This window comes from Octodon degus, unplaced genomic scaffold (assembly GCF_000260255.1).
Source record: "Octodon degus isolate 3935 unplaced genomic scaffold, OctDeg1.0 scaffold00043, whole genome shotgun sequence".
Taxonomy (NCBI): Eukaryota; Metazoa; Chordata; class Mammalia; order Rodentia; family Octodontidae; genus Octodon; species Octodon degus.
The window spans coordinates 4,851,372-4,868,584 of NW_004524619.1; the positions used below are offsets into that span (position 1 = coordinate 4,851,372).

The 17,213-nt window shown below is 49.2% G+C and overlaps 1 protein-coding gene across 6 annotated transcripts in view; it reads right to left on the reverse strand.

Moving 5' to 3' along the window:
• The window catches only part of Flnb (filamin B), a 156,659-nt gene that overhangs the window by 27,580 nt on the left and 111,866 nt on the right, over window positions 1–17,213 (reverse strand). For 3 of the 6 annotated variants that reach the window (XM_023715741.1, XM_023715740.1, XM_004631609.3), the window contains exons 22-30: window positions 16,086–16,259; window positions 15,076–15,238; window positions 13,623–13,783; window positions 9,431–9,598; window positions 8,410–8,502; window positions 7,531–7,654; window positions 6,381–6,537; window positions 4,807–4,996; window positions 2,837–3,084 (exon numbers count right to left, since the gene is read on the reverse strand). In XM_023715741.1, coding sequence (XP_023571509.1) covers window positions 2,837–3,084; window positions 4,807–4,996; window positions 6,381–6,537; window positions 7,531–7,654; window positions 8,410–8,502; window positions 9,431–9,598; window positions 13,623–13,783; window positions 15,076–15,238; window positions 16,086–16,259 — 1,478 coding nt within the window. The remainder of the gene's footprint in view (window positions 1–2,836; window positions 3,085–4,806; window positions 4,997–6,380; window positions 6,538–7,530; window positions 7,655–8,409; window positions 8,503–9,430; window positions 9,599–13,622; window positions 13,784–15,075; window positions 15,239–16,085; window positions 16,260–17,213) is intronic. The other 3 variants (XM_004631611.2, XM_004631610.3, XM_004631612.3) reach the window with 1 other exon arrangement.

Genomic DNA, 17,213 nt, shown 5'->3' on the forward strand with positions numbered 1-17,213 from the left:
GAGGTGCTGCATTAGGAACAGCCCTGACTTGGCCTCCTAGGGTTCCTCAGGATGAAGCTAATGCAGCGCCACATTCGCAGGAGGAAGGACTTGCAGGGTGAGGCTATGGCCTATCTAGGAATTCTCAGTGGTGACAAGCAGGTGAGCCACTTGTCACTATGGGCTGTGAGGAAGGTCACAATGGGTAGTGCCTGGAGACATTTGCTAACAATACAGTGCCAGAGGCCTGGCCAAATAGCTCAGTGGATTAAAGTACCTGCAAGCAGGTGCAGGGGCCAGCGTTTCAATCCCCGGGCCTGCCGTGCCAGCCCCGCCCCCTGCATACACTGAGATGGTGATTGAGACTGGGCATGGTGGTGCATGCCTGTAATCCCAGCACTTGGGAGGCTGTACACAGGAGAATCACTATGAGTCCCATCTAGTACTGAGACCCTGAACACCCTGTAGACCATTCCCTAAAAAGAAAAAAATACAGTGCCAGTTGTCCAAGGCAGAAAGGACTCTACCCAAGGGAAACAGTGAAGAGAAAGTGACTCCATCTAGGTAAGGCTGGGAAAAGCATGGAATAGGAGCACAAAGCCTTTCCATCTTTTATCTTCAGCGATGGTTAGTTTGGAAGCCTGCACCTTAGGCCTCAGACTTTCCTGCTCCAATGATCCCCAATACCTTGACTCTACTTCTCTCACTCCAAGCTTTATAGCCTTTGAGGTCTCTTAAACCCAGCCCATAGGACCACAGGGCATGACCTCGCCCAGACGTTCCTTGTACCTGTTGTCCAACTTTTTTTTTCTTTTTAATTTTTATTTATGTAGGGCCGACCAGATAGCTCAGCAGATTAAAGCACCTGCTTATGCAGAGCACAGCGGCCAGGGTTCCCTGGTGTGCCCTGCTGGTCTTGACCCGGAGCAACGCTGAGACAGCAATAGAGATTAGACATGGTGGCAGGCGCCTGTAATCCCAGCGCTTGGGAGACTGAAAACAGGAGAATCACTATGAGTCCAATCTACATGGTGAGACCCTATAGACCCTGTACTAAATATATTTTTAAAAAATTTTTATCTATCTTTCATTCTTTCTTTCTCTCCCCCTATCTATTTGGCACAGGGTCTCACTATGCAGCTCAGACTCATAGTAAGCTTCCTGTCTCAGCCTCCCCAGCGCTGGGACTACAGGTAAGCGTCACCATACCCAGTTTCAGGGCTGGCATGGCATGCGGTACTGGTAACCAAATCAGGTTCTTACACTTGCCAGGCAGGCGCTTAGACCGCTGAGCTGTCTCCCCAGCCCCTCCTGTCCAATTCTAATCAACAAGATAAAATCACCATTGGACAAAAACTGACTCCTAAAACTACAACTGAGCTGGGCATGGTGGCACAGGCCTGTGATCTCTGCCCTCAGGAAGCTCAGGCAGGAGGGTCACAGCAGCTCTGAGGCCAGCCTGGAATACACAGCAAGACCCTGTCTCAGAAACACAAAACAAGCCTCAACTATGACTTTCCCTGTAACTAAGGACATAAACCTTCTAGCTGCGCTTTCTCCCCGCAAGAGAAAAACATTCCCAAATGGAAACCATCCAAAGCTGACAAGTGTTTACATACTTAAGATATAAATGAGCCTCATCCAGCCTTGTGCCACGCTGTTTACCGATAACTAACGTCAAGGCAAAGGCAAAAAGCCACAGTAGACTGAGGGCTACTGGAAAAAAGTCCTTTGCGCTTCTGTTTGGAATAGAGCCTTTTATCCTTTTCCACCATGGCACACTGTGAAGTAATTAGAAGGCGCGATGTCACGGTGGATGCACTGCAGTTATAAGGGCCTAGAAACCTGGGGTGGGGTGTGGCTACTCTGGCCCAGCCACAGGCATAGAATGGGAGCAGGCCACAGGGCCGGCTCTGCGGACAGCCAAGCTGTGTGGTGACAAGGTGTCTGAGATGACAAGAGGTAATTCTCCCAAGGTTGTAAACCTATCCTGCTGGAAGATCCTTCATACTGAGAGGAAGCTCTAAAAGTCACCCAGAACTGAAAATTAAGCCAGGCAGTGGTACAGCTACCACCTCGGCATTCAGGATCACAAGTTAAAGCTCAGCCTGGACGACACAGCAACTTAGTGAGACATTGTCAAAATAAAAACTAAAAAGAGCTGGGGGTAGAGCTCAGCGCCAGGGCCCTCGTTCAGTCTCCAGTTCGCAAAGGTGGGGTGGGGTGGAGGGTTAAAGACACTCATTAGTTATGTGCCCACCCAGATTTTCACATGATGCTTTCCTTCTATTTTGGGCAGTGCTAGCTTTAAAAGACACAGTATTTCCCATTTATAGACAAAGTGTGAATCTTTCCAAATCACCGCTAAAGCTGGTCCCAAGATACCAGAATCCAGTCTGTTGATTAAAGAACACCAGGACCCCTCTCTCCTGCAATCATGTAAAGGGGCCTACTAACAGCAAAAACTTATCAATTTTCACAGGTCGGGGAAATAGCTCAGTGGAATAAGTGTTTGCCCGGCAAATGCAAGGTCCTTAGTTTGATCCCTGGTACCACCAAAAAACAAACAAACAACGGTTACTTCTCTTTACTGTGCAAAAGGATACTTTTCTAGAACGTCTCTCCTTCCAAACTGGCTTTAGGCCAGGACATTGCCTAAGCCACTTACCATGACAGAAACACTGGCCACCAATGAGCTTCTCTAAATACTCCGAGAGGCAAAGGTCTGTGTTTCTAGAGATTAAGCTGGATCTCTATAAGGCGGGGTGTGAGGGGGTGTCCTACTCAGGGTTCAGCAACCGGCCACTGTACCATATTGGATACCAGCAGCACAGCCTGGAGAAGGGATTTTGCTTACCGTGACACTGAAGGGGCTGTTGGGAATATCGACACCGCCAAAGCGCACATAGATGATGTAGTTGCCTGGCTTGGCGGCTGTGTAGAAAATGTCATAGGTGCCATCCTCATTTTCAATGACATCCGCCTCAGCCTCAGTGCCGTCGGGGGTCAGAATTGTGCAGGTCACTTTCCCCTTCCCAGCAGTCTTGGCATCCACCACGAAGCCCACCTCCTCACCGGTTTTCACAGTGGGAGCAATGCCAGGGCCTGGGGAAAGTTCAAGAAGAGATAATAAAAGCAGTGGCCAAGGTCATGTGGTCCCCAAGGACCAGGAACAAATCACACTTGTTTGTGCCACGTTACTTTTAACTGTTGCCACAGAGGGATACCCTACAGATCGCTTGGAGAGGTACTGCTCGAGACAGCAGTCCATCCATGCTTAATAATTGAGGGCACCTGCCTATAAACTCTGAGTGCCCCCAGTACCCACTGGAGGCTGGCCCTCGCCTGTCCACATCGAAGACTATGGTGGGTGAAGGTCTCTGGTCTTCAGCAAGCAGAGCGAGCATTTCCTGAAGTGCCCGGAACGTGTAAGGAGCAAGGTCCAGTTTCTCCTCTCAGATGCCCTGGTCTACACCAGAGAAGATGGAGGCAGCCTCCTAACCTGCGTGGCTACGCCAAAGACAGACCGAGCCGCAGAATGTGACCAACTGCTCCCCAGTGACCCGCTGCATGTCCATTCCAAGGTTCTAACAATTATATCACAGGCCTGCCACCCTGAGAGAGCGTTCCTGAAAAGGGAAAACTAAAAGGATATTTCTGGCTAGGAAAGCCTGACTACCTCTCCCTAAACAAGCAATGTCTGTCTGTCCATCTCTCTGTCTTATGCCACCTCTTTATACAGAATAGAAAAGTCATGGAATCCAGAAAAGTGTGAGCTACAAGCACATGGGCACAGAGTGCAGGGTGAGGCAGAGGCGGGAGGATGGCAAGTCTGGTGACTTAATGAGACCCTGTCTCAAAGTCCAAAAATTCTAAAAGGGCTGGGGATGCAGCTCGGTCCAAAAGCCCTGTATTCCATCCCAAGCATTGAAAAGAACAAAATGAAGCACAGGAGCAAGAGGATGCGCTAAGAACATCTGTTCAGATAGCAAGACGAGAAAACTAGAGTCAGTCTGTGGAAGGCACCGGGTAGCAGAGCCAAAGGTGTGGCAGACGGGCACCTGCAGGCCGTGGAGAGCATTCTGCTCCGGACTCTCAATTTTTGCCACTGACGAGACAGGAAGAGCTGAGCAGAGCAGCTCATGACCTTGCCCTGATGCCAGGCCCAGGTGAGAGGTGACAGAGAAGGACGTGCCCAGGGGAGCTTGGGACTGGGTTGCCTTTTTGAAGAGAAGGAAATCTGTTTCATTTCCAAGGCGCGATTCATGTTTTGAAGTCTGTGTAAGCCGCAACCCCACGCTGCGGGAGCTGCTCTTAGACACTGAAAGGCTGACTGAGCAGCGAGGCCAATTATCTCCGAAGAACTCCCCAGGAAAACCTGGGATCCTTTGATGTGTTTCTCTGATGCTGACCTGAAATGCTCTTGAAAGAATCTGGAAGAACTGAACCACCTACCTAGTCCTACAGGCAGAAATCTGCTTCTTCTCCAGGGTGTCCTCCTCATTGACGCCTCAACAAATGCACCCACTTCAAAAGTGACGTCATAGCTACTGTGCGCCTGGCACTGCGCTCAGCATTTTTCTTGCCTGACCTTCATATAACCTTTCCAATAACCCTGTGAAAGCCTCCCCTTCTGGACAAAACCTGAATCTGAAGCCCCTATCACCTCCACCCTCTAGAAGATCTTCGACCTAAGTGCAACTCAAGTTTACAAAGACTGAGAGCTTGCCTGGTTCGCCCAGCTATCCTATGGTAGCAGAGAGGACCAGAGCCTGGCTGTCTGGCCCTAAAGTCCACACTCCTGACCCTGACGTCACCTGCACTCACCTGTGGCCAGGCACTTGCTGGCATCGCCGGTCTGTGTGGCCCGGATGCGGTACGGAGAAAGGGGGATATCGTCACCCCCATAAGTGACCCCGATCATGTAGCGTCCAGTCTTGTCAGGGATGTATGTGACAGCATAGGTGCCATCTTTATTGTCATGGACAGTGGCTCCTTTGGGTTTTCCCTCTTGGTCCTGCAGATCACAGAGAAATGCGATTTGGTATCATGTTGTGCACATGTGGAAAAGCTTGATCTATTTTGTTCATTGATTAGATCCTCTAATCAATGAAGTGACAGTTTAATGCAATCTAGTTTTGGCAGGCAAAAGAGCAGCTGGCAGATGTGAGAGAGGACAGGCTGTCAGGAGAACGCACTGCGTCTTGGCCCAGCGTGCAGTCAGAGGCAGGAATGGACACATTGGGCCCCTGCACTCGTGCCACCACATCCACTCTCGCATTCTCCTCTGCCGGCAGCAGCCTCCTTCTTAGCTGGGTGAATACACAGTTCCCCATCCTAGCATCCTTGTCATCAGACTGAGCCTCGGGACTCATGACTAACTTCCACTCAATGAGATGGCCAGACACTGATGAGGGACTTGAGCATGGGCTGCTTAAGACAGCTGATTGGACTGCAAGGGACCCTCTCTTCTTTTTTTTTTTTTTTTTTTTTTGCCTTTTTTCCTCCTTCTGGCCTGCCATACATAGAGATCTGATGGCCAGAGCACTGGGAGGCTCACGGTCCATGAGGAGACCTTCAAGCCAGAAGCTGTGCGGCAGGACAGGCGAGCCACGGAGCAGGAGGCAGCTTACCCCCTGGAATACTTCACCAAGACAGGACAGACCTGTGTTTAACTCACCCTTATTGGGGGCTGACTATGATATTCGATCAAACTAGGTCCTAACTAACCTAAGAGGAAATTTTTACTCTCTTAAAAGTAAAAATGCAGGGGCCAGGGAGATAGCTCAGTAGAATAAGTGCAAGGGCCTGAGTTCAATCCCTGGTTCTACCAAAAAAAAAAAAGTAAAAATGCAGAAAAGTAAATACATGATATTGGGGCTGGTGAGATGGCTCAGTGGTCTAAAGCACCTACTTAGAACAAGCTTCGCAAAAAAGCACAGGGACCATGGTTCAATCCCCCAGCACCACATGCCAGCCAGCCCCACCCCCTGGTGGACTGAACTGGCCACACACACAAATAAATGAATAAGTAAATACATGATATTCACTACAAAGTGGTTCCTGGAGGTAGCCCCTCAGACCTTTCAGGTGCATATGTTTGTTCTCTCTCATGGATACTAACTCTCTGATGAGCTAATATTCGTCAGGAATTAGTTACTAAAACCCTTGGTCATAAGGCCAGTTGTGGTGGTGCACACCAGTAACCCCAGCACTCAGGAGGCTGAGGCAGGAGGATCACCGTGAGATAGAGACCAGGCTGGACTACAAAGTTTACTCAAGGCCAGCTAGAACCGCATAGTGACACCCTGTCTCAACAAAACAAAACACCTTGTTCTTATCCCCAGTCAGGAAATTAGGTTTTGCTAATGAGTTTGGCTCCAGAAATAACTGCGAGTTACCGTAATCTGGACAGCAAGCAGGCCTTCCCCGGCATCTCTGGCGTCAATAGCAAACTCCACAGGCAGGCTGGCGGGTACCCCATAGGAACTCAGGCCAGGGCCGCTGGCGGTCACTTTGCTGGCATCATATGTGGGAAGGACCTTGACCTTAAAGGGACTTGACAGATGCAACAAACCCAGGTCAGTAAAATACGGTGTCAGCCAGCTACCTCTCCTAATAGAACCTGGGACTGAAGGGAGGATTTTACAGACGGGACAATGAGTTTGATCAAAGTGCTGCAAGCCTAGCTGCAGCTCAGAACCAGGAAACAGAACCCATCGCGGGACGGGCCAGCCTTGCCCTGCGTACACTGGGGACACAGAGTCTGAGGAAGAAGGGTTCCCGATTAGTTTGAGAAACGGAGTTGAACACACATGAGCCACCTGTGCTAGACCAAGACGACAGGCACCAAATGGAAAGAGCACCGCAACCAGTGACACTTCAAATATTTTATCTCCTCCTTCTGTCCTTACTCCTCTTCTGTATTTAGTATGCTTTACATGCCACCTGATCTACCAGTCAAGCAATTTACAAACATAATTTAAAAATCACGTATTCTTACACGGACTGCTAAAGTTGTATGTGTCACTCTTCCCATGCAATGTGTCTATTGAGGGTGTGGGTAAAGCTTCCAACTTAAGGTCTGATTTTTAAAAATACAACTTTTAGCGGTTCCAGAGATAACCAATGTGTGCAAGATTTTTGTGTAGTAATAGGAAGGCGAGAACAAGGCTGACACCCAGTATTCTTCTGAGTGAATGCTATAGTCAGGCAAAGTGAGAAATGCCTTTGTTTTAATCAGAAAATGACTAACTAGGAGGGTCAGCCAAAGAAAGCCTAGTAAAAGAACACATTATTTCTCCAAAGACCTCTAACTTCTTAATTTCAGCTTGTCTTCAAAGCCAGAATGGATGCGAGCAGGGGGCAGTAAAGACAGAACCACAAACACCAAATGGAGCATCTGACAATGCTTGTGGGGAACAGGCAGGTCCCGGGAAACACCCGCCTATGAGTGGAGGAGTGGGACAGTGACCGGAGCTGTGCCTGCGGTCCTGCAGGGCTCGGGCTGCGAGGTGCTCTGGGCCCAGCCCTCCAACACAAGGCGCTCACCTCCGAGGGATCTCTTCATCGGCATATTTAACTGAGACCATGTAAGGGCCCTCCTGAGATGGGGTGTAGGTCACTGTGTGCGTGCCGTCCCCATTGTCCACTATGTTCACTGGCTCCACCAGGCCTGAGGACAGAGATGACAGATCTGAGTGACTCCCTGGCCCCCTCTTCACTCCAGCCTGGGCCGAGTTGGAAACAAGACCATATCCATCCCCAAGAGCTACTGGTTTCCACGGATGAGTAACATAAAGGCAAGCAGGTCATAATCATCAGCCTAAGAAATCACAGGATCCCCAATTCATGGTTGCAGAAATGACCCCAAGAGACAACTTCAGCGTTGTGTTGGCTACAGTACACTCGGTCTGCCCTAGAGTATAATTAAGGAGGCTGCCCGTGCTTGCTGCTAGAGGGTGTATGGAGAGGGCTCGTATTACACACACACTGCATCCTTCCAGTTTTATTCCACAGCTGAGAGTGTCAGCATCCAGAACCCTGCACAGCAAGCATTAACCAATGGGGTGGCCAGTGAGAACTGTGGCCGCCTGTGAGCACAAACCACTAGGGTGACTGTATGCTCAGGTCAAGGTGCAAGGCAGGTGAGTGACCCATCCCGTACAGCAAGGGACCCTCCATGTGGTGCCCTGAGGGGATACCTAGGACTACTTCAGCAGAGTCAAGGCATGCTCTGGGCTGACAGATTTCAGATCCTGGCTCTAAAACGAGGGTCAAGGACGGGTCAGTGGTAGGGTGGATTAATCCAAGCATGGCATGCTCATTAGGCAAAGAAGAGGACGCAGGTGCATGCTGTTTAGAGGTGAGTCCAGAAAGGAGCATTCAGGTTATATAACGTAAAGCAGCGACTAATGGGAAAATGCAAACCTGTCTCCATAAAGTCACCCTTCGGGTCACCTTTAAAGAACTCTGAAATGATTTTCAAGGGGCTGCGCCATGACTGGGAATGCATCTCATGGGCTAAAATTAAAAAGCTGTTACTAGCAAATTCCTCCAAAATAGAGGCAGATATGTGTTACACACACACGTGTACACGCACACATGCACATACACACGCACGCGCACACATACACACGTGCACATCTTGAGGTTCCGAAATTCCACAGAATCGGATTCCAGCTCTATGATCTCATCTCCCCCAAACCACTTGTGCCATAAGCTTCAAAGGGCTTAACCTCCTGCTGAACCCCATTAAAGAGAGGGTTCCTCTTCAAAGGAGGAAGGCCCGATTGGCCGCTTCTGGAAGCCAACAACACATCACAGAAGAAAAACCCAGATTATTTAAGAAATTAGACACACAAAAAGGAAATGCATCTGTTTACCAAAAAAGGCCAATTTTACTATACTTCAGGGATTTGTCCCCAAAAGCCCTGCCAGCCATATCAATCCTCAATCTTGGGCTGCCAATAAAACCTGTTCTCCAAGAGACCCTCTCACTCCAGGGGGCTGGGCATACTTGGCAGTCCCAGAAATTCTTTTATATCCCACTTAGAGCATCTCCAAGAGAATGATCCCTTCCAGTCCCCACATCCAGACCACCCCCAGGTACCCCACAAATGTTGAACAGGTAATAAAGCCGTCAGATCAATATTACATACCACAACCCAAATACCACTTGCTTCAACTAGCTACTTAAATAAATGGAAATTATAAAAAGGAATCTAGGACTATGTTATTCATGGGAGAAAAGATAGAGTTTTATAGAAATTATAAGCCTGCCTACTTTTAAACAAGATCTTCTAGCATTTAGTTGTATGATAGAGCAATAAAATAATTTAAGAAATTTAACTTTCAGCTCGCAATCATCCTCACAGGCAAAGCTCCTGAGCTAGGTCATAGCTGTCTGCTGAAGGGCTGAATGTGGGTAGGAGGCAGAGCACGTACTCACCTTGTGGGCCCACAACCCTTACTTCCAGTGGAGCCAGGCCAGCCTTGCTACTGTCCACTGTAAAAGACTGCAGGATGCGGGCTCGGACGCCAGAGCCCAGGCCAGGGCCAGCAATTTTGACCTTGCTGGGGTCCACAACATCCTTCACAGGAACTCTGAATGGGCTGCCTGTAAAAGAGGGCATCGGCTTCTGAGTAGGGGGCAATGGGAGACCTGCCTTGCGCAGAAGGTACCACAGCTCCAAGACCTAGATTATACTGCTTCAGGCAGCCCTATCGCACAGCGTGGGTGCCCGTATGCTTTCAGCACTTTCAACAGCTGCCACCTACTCTGTGCAGACGTTGTGCCTGGGGCTGGACCATAGTGGCCAGCAGCCCTAAAGGGACCCCGTGCAGGAGGACGATGTAAGCACGCCACTCTCCTATCCTATGTAACATCTGCTGAGAGTGTACAGGGGGCAGCACTTAAGAGACAGCGAGCCCAGTCTGTAGGAAACCAGAGAAGGTTTCCCAGGAGCATCTAAGCTGACACAAGAGGAAGCAGGTGTCACCCAGGGGAGCAGACGGAAAGATCCACCTGGCAGAGGGACCAGCACGTACGTGCAGAGGCCTAGAGGTGAGGGCTAAGGCAGGAACTGAAGGAGGAAGCTGAGCTGGGGGAGGACACTAACGAGGAGAGGAGAGGGCGGGGCAGGCTTTGCAGCCCACTCACCTCTCTCACAAACGATCCCTGAGGGTCCCCCAGACTCTGTACCCTCAAACAGTGGGTACAGCCCTCCGTTCCCTCAGGGCTGCACCTCCTGCCCACATGTGGCCATCTCGGATCCTTGGCCACCAGTTGAAATGTTGCCCTTTGGCCCTGAGAACAAGCTGAGGTCTTGCAGCATAGCTGGCCTCATACTTCACGGGAGACACAGAGAGCCCCTCATTTTTTGAGTTCCCATTTTAAAGACTGACAACACAAGATCAGGAGGTCTGTGCCAAGAGCTGTAAGGGAAGTCCCCAAGGATGAAGCTATCCTCGGAAACAAGAGGCCCAGCATTCCCTGCTCCATGCTGCCGGTTACTGCCAAGAGGCTCCATGCACAAAGAACCAAGATCCTGGCTTTCCCAAAACAGCTGTTTCTAGGACACTGGCTGATGCTGGCCAAGATGAGCCCAGGCCAACACACTGGCACTTAGGGAAACAAAAACGAATGTAATTTATTTTACAGAGTGACGGTTAAGGATCTTAATGTTAACAGGTGATGACTACAGACTACGTGTGAGCCCAGTCGTTCTGTGGACACTTCTACCGGAAGTTGTCTGGGCTCTGCACCAGAGCAGCCACAAAACAACCTGCAAAGCTAAGACCAACTTAGGCCCCAGAGGGCAGGCGCCAGGCATTATCTTCAGGAAGATCATCACTAATCACTCATGGCATCCTCTCTTCCTGACATGCTCTGAATCCCAGCCAACCCAGTGGCCTAAGCACCTTCCACCACCAGACTACAGCTGGGCCACCACCGGAAACAATGAACCATTACTGGCAGGACACAATTTAAAACACTCCCTGAGAGGTACGTAGGAGGCCAGGAAACACTGGCTCCCTTTTAACTACCTAGAATCCCTAAGAAAACAAATCATCAGAGGCTAGCAGCTTACCGAATGCTTCAGAACCTCATGAGCTAACCAAGCAGCCTGACACAGACAGCAGCCAACAGCTTCCTAAATATCTCTGCCTGGGACAACTGAGGCATTACCCTGACTTACTAGGGGTGGAGGCCCCCCAAGAGACGTTGGCCTTCAGCTCTGGAAGGGAACAGAGTCTTAAACAAAGGGACACCATCTACCTGGAGGCAAAGATGGAAATGAGTCTGTATCTTTTTGTACAGGGTCTTGCTACGCAGCTTGGACTCATAGTGATCCTCCTGTCTCAGCCTCCCCAGCACCAGGATTACAGGAGTGCACCACCATGCCTGGTTTTGATGGCTGGCATGGTGTGGGGCTGGCACAGCATGTGGTACCAAGGAATCAAACCCGGGTCCTTGTGCCTGTCAGGCAAGCACTCACACTGCCAAGCTATCTCCCCAGCCACGGGCTGTATCCATTATCATACTCAAAAATATCCCTTTGTGTTTCACTCACAAGCTGGCCAGCAAGGGCCCAAGCTCTCACGCATTTGCAGGGGAATTCCAAGGCTGACAGCATCCAGCGCTTTCTCAAGAGTGGAAACAGCTGTTGCCGCCACAGCCAGGAGGTGCTGGTTCCTGCTGCTGCCTGTGTGGCTGGAGCCCCCATAGCATCCCTCCTCACAACAGTCTTCTGCCCCGTCTTGACACTCAGCTCTCTTCCACCCCCAGCACAGCAAGCATCCAAAACAGACTCTCTTCTGTCACCCAGCTCCATGCTCTTAGAGCAGGCCTCACAACTTTCAGCTATAAAATGCTAAGTGTTTAGTTATATAAACGCTAGACAGCAAGCTTCTTGGGGCTTGGAGCTTTGTCAGTGTGGCCTTTGGGTGAAATCTAGCCTAGTGATTGCGGCAACTTTAAAAATCTCCACTGGATGAGCTGCACGTACAAGTTTGATGAGAAACCTGCTGCTGGGACTAGATTTACTTTGCACATAATGTCAGTGCCTTCTGATCAGTTTGGGAGAAAGATAGTGAACACGACCACATGTGCACGTGGCAAGAGGAACAACAGAATGAGCAAAGTTGTGCAGTCCGTGGACGCTCCAGCTGCAACTTCCTGAGAGTCAATCCACAAAGCCAACAGGGAGTGTCTCAGCCGGCCCCTTCCTCCGTCAGTGTGGCCCTGGTTTATGTGGGGAGAGCTCTAGGAATCAGTGAGGCACTTGCTTCCCGCTCCTGGGCCCTGGGCTGAGGGGGTGAGGGGCTCTCCTCACCACTGAGACAGTCCAGGAGTCCCTGGACCAGGCCCAGCCTGCACACGGCAGCACACACCCACTAGCCTACCCTTTGCTCTGTGTGTGTGTGTGTGTGTGTGTGAGAGAGAGAGAGAGAGAGAGAGAGAGAGAGAGAGAGAGAGAGACCGTCCTATTGTGCAAACAGTACTAGAATCTGTGGCAATTCCTCTCCCTGAAACAAAAGTGGACGTGCTTCGCTACTCAAGGCAGACAAGTTTCCAATGCATTTTTGGGCACCTGGTGTCTGAACCATCTTTACCTCCCCTTTCTCTTCCCATCCTCCAACCTCTCCCCTTCTCAGACCCCCTTTTCCTCTCCACAAAGACCATCTCCCTGTTTCCTGTCATCCATCCTTCATTTTGCTCTGTAAATTGTACTGACATTTAGGATTTCTCTTAAGTCACATATTTTCTTAATGGTTTCAATCCTTATAGCAAGTCTTCAATCAGATGTGGTTTCATGACCATGGGCATATCCAGAGATATTTTTGGTTATCATAAACAGATAGAGCAAGCTGGGTACTGTAATGAAAGCCTATAATAACAGAGCTTAGAAGGTTGAGATAGGAGGACTACTGAGAGTTCGAGGCCAGCCTGGACCACATAGCAAGAGCCTGTCTCAAAAAAATAAAAATAAATAAATAAACAGGGCTAGAAGGAGTTTACTACACACATCTGAGGGACAGAGATCCGGGATGCTGACCAACACTCTAAAATACACAGGACAGCCTTCCATAACAAAGAATTACAGTGCCCCAAATATCAATAGGAGGGGGCTATGAGGAGCTAGCTCAGGTAGTCTAAGCACCTGCCTGGCAAGCGCAAGGAGCCAAATTTGATCCCAGGTACTACATGCCATGCTGGCCCTGCACCATGCTGGCTGGGCATAGAGGCACATGCCTATAATCCCAGTGCTGGGGAGGCTGAAAAAGGAGGAATAAGAATTTCTTTGTCAATGGAAAAAAGCAAGCATGACACATATATAAGGTGATTATCAACTAAGCGCAAAATAAGGTGAGGTGTCTAACTTGGTAGAGAACCAGCTTCCTTCTGATCAAGAACAAGGTCCTCCAAAATGGGGACAGCCAACTCCAGGAAAAAGTCTAGGCCAATATTTTCTGTTTATTGTACTGATTCCCAGGAAGATAGGGACACTCTTAGGGACATCAATATAGGGAGGATTCTCCTTTTTGCAGCTGCTACGAATACCTGAAGGACAAGCAACATCAAACCTGCTTTTCCCGCAAAATCGGTTATTCCTTCACCCGTTCAGGAGACAGCTTACCAGGGATGTGGATTCCTCCATATGTGATGTTAACATCGTAATCCCCCGGGGCGAAGGGCACGTATTCCGCGCTGCAGCTGCCATTTTTGTTGTCTCTGCAGTTTATCTTCGACTCTGATGGTCCCTCAACAGTTATGCCAAGCCCGCCAATTCCTGCCCCTCTGGAAAAGGTGAGGGAGAAGTAAAATGTATACAGTCCATGCCTGTCCAGCTGTTCACCAAATTCATTAAAATCTCTTACGAGCTTGGCATGGTGGTGTAGACCTGTAATCCCAATGCTAGGGAGGCTGATGGAGGGGCAAGAGTTTGAAGCCAGCCTGGGCTACACAGTGAGTTCAAAGCCAACCCAACAACAACAACAAAAAAAACCCAACCCAAACTACATGTGAGTCCTTGTCTCAAAAAAATAAAAAGCCCTTTTATAAACTATTACACTTAGCCTATTTAACTCAGCGCAGCATCACCTCTCACACAGGGAAGTTCTCAGTAGTCTTAACAATGTACCTCAGGCTTGACCCCTCCTTCCCCACGCTTGTCCTTTATTTGTTGAAACTTTCTTTTTAGTTTTTCTTTTCTTTTTTTTTCTTTTTTTTTTTTTTTTGCGGTACCAGGGATTGAACTCAGGACCTTGCATTTGCCAGGCAAGCACTAATTCTACTGAGCTAACTCCCCGGCCCTCCTTGTCCTTTATCTGTGTTATTTAATTGCACTAAGAGGGCTGGAGAGATGGCTCAGTGGTCTAAAGCACCTACTTGAAACAAGCTTGGCAAAGCACAGGGACCGCGGTTCGATCCCCCAGCACCACATGCCAGCAAGCCCCGCCCCCTGGTGGGCTGAGCTGGCCACACACACACACACACACACAATAAATAAATGTAATAAATAAAAATAAGTAAATATTTTAAAAAAAATAATTGCACTAAGACTGCAAATACAAGGCAGGTACATGCACTGCAGGCAGGACCGAAGCCAGGGCCTTGTGCGTGCCTAGCAAGTGCCGCCACTGAGCCACACGCAGCCCTCAGTGCAGTCCAGGGAGCATGTGCAGCCTCTCATTCACATAAGAGGCTGGCGATGTCTGTCTGCATTTTCAGGTTACGGGGCTCCCTCGTCCCCATTCTGCTCAGCAGATTTATGGCTATTATCAAGTGCTTCATGGTAAGTTTATAGGTATATTTGGTCTTTCTGTAGCATAACTTTAAAGAAGAAAAGGGCTAACTATCACAGAAAAATTTCTCACCGAAAACAGAGACATCATGACGCAAATATGGGGCACAAGACATTTTTTAAAGCAGTTAAAGTTCCAAGGACATAGCTTAGCAGCATGAGCGTCTGCCTCGCAAGCTCAAGGTCCCGAGTTTGATCGCTAGTACCACAAAAATAAATAGACAGATACATACATACAGTTTAATTATGTAGAGTTACACAACACGCTGAACCAGGGCCCACCTACCTGGTAACTACAGTGAAGAGATTGGGTTTGTTGGTAAAGGCCTCTTTCAAGCCAGGACCTTGGGCATGGACCCGAGAGGGCTGGCAGCCTTCAGTTACAGCCACTTTGAAGGGACTGTTGGGAACAGGCACGTCATCGTATGTCACCTCCACCACGTGGACACCTATCATAGCAAACAGAAACATCTATGTGTGGGCAATGGCACTCTTGTACAGGGTTTTATTCTGAATCAAGTCTGGGTATAGCTCGTTGTCAGCGAAAAGCAGCACATTTTAGAAAATCAGTAATGTTGGTACAATTTGATTTTTAAAAATTACTGTCTTTTAATGTTTTCTCTTCACCTGGGAGTCAGATGACCCACCCAGCCCACCTCAAGCAAGCACCACTACGCCTATATTCAAGTCAGGCACCTGGAGTGAACTGCTCCTAATACACCATAGGAATCTCATGAAATAAGAAAGATATTCATCTACAAATAAACTGAAAAACACCTGTTATCCCAGCACTCTGGTAGGCTAAGGCAGGAGGATAGCAAGTTTGAGTCCAGCCTGGACAACTGGGCAACCTAACAAGATCCTGTCTCAATTTTTAAAAGGGCTGAGTATATAGCTTTGTAAGAAAGGTTCAATTCCTGATACAGGAGGAAAAAATAAAAGCATACTAGAATATTTGCAGGGATCATCCAGGTAGTAGGGGTAGATGGGACTGTAATGTTTTTTATGCATCTAAATTGTTTATAACACCTACTAGCCCAAAAAGAATCACTACACACAACAGGAAGTGCACAGGCACACAACACCCACAACCTCACCCCATAACCTCCAGCCGTTACAGAAGGCCAGCAGGTCGGCACTGGGCCAGCTGTTCCGCTGCAGAAGGAGGTGTCACACTTCCCTGTCACTTTGCTCGTGCCTCTCCTGAGACAGCCCCAGCACACAGGTCACCACCCATCAGCATTCGCCCCTGGGAAGAAACAGCCGAGTGTCCCTGCCCAGCAGAGGGTGGCTCACCTTTCTCAAAGGGCGTGTACTCCACCTGGTAGGTGCCATCAGTGTTGTCAGTGACGAAGCACTCCGTGGAGGCCCCCGAGGGGTTGGTGATGCGGGCCTTGATGTGGTCACCCCCTACCTGGGTCAGGGGCCTCGAATCAACCAGGAAGTCAGTGGTGGCTTCCCGAAATACATCTGCAGAGCAACCACACGGACAGAAACGTCACTGACACCTTGGGCCAAGTGGTGAGCTTCCAAATGGAGGTGCTAGAACACACTCCAGTCTACTTTCACAGGGACAGCAAACACCTGGTTTCTCTGACTTTCAAAATGAGGAGCATCAACCTTTGTTATTGCTTGGATCAAAATGTTCTTATGTGTGCAGAGGTAGGACTTTTGGAAGGCGACTAGATCACAGGGGTGCTCATCTCATCAGTGGATTAGTTCATGATGAAGTCGTAACTGAATATGCTACGAGGAGGTGGGGCCTGTCTGGAGGAAGCAGAGCCTAACCAAAGGGATTTACTTCTGTCTCTGACCGCTGGCCTCTGTCTCTGTCTGTCTGTCTGGTCTCTGTCTGTCTCTCTCTCTCTCACTCTCTCTCTGCCTCTGTCTCTCTCTCTCTCCTCTCCTCCTCTCCTCTTCTGTCTCTCTTTCTCCTGCCCTTTTTGCTTCCTGACTGCCACAACCTGCATAGTTTTCCTCTGCCATGCCATTTTTGTCTTAGAATCAACCAACCATGGAACCATGGACTAAGGCCCCTGAAACCACAAGCCAATATAAACTTTTTCTCTTTTCAGGGGTGCATGTCAGGTATTTAGTCCTCGAAACAGAAGTACAAGGCCCTCTCCCGCTGCAAGGTAGTCTTGGCCAACTGACAACAAAACCTCTGCTGATATAGGGTTGGCTTCTCTACCAGGGTAAGGGCTGACAGCCTGTTCTAGGGTAGTCACAACTACTCACACAACAATGGGGACACAGGACAAGTTAAAAGTACAGATAGACCTGCTCTGTAGCACACGGAGAGATAGCCAGTGCCACATTTTAAAATTTTTTTCAGGGGCTGGAGAGATGGCTCAGTGGTCTAAAGCACCTACTTGAAACAAGCTTGGCAAAGCACAGGGACCTTGGTTCAATCCCCCAGCACCA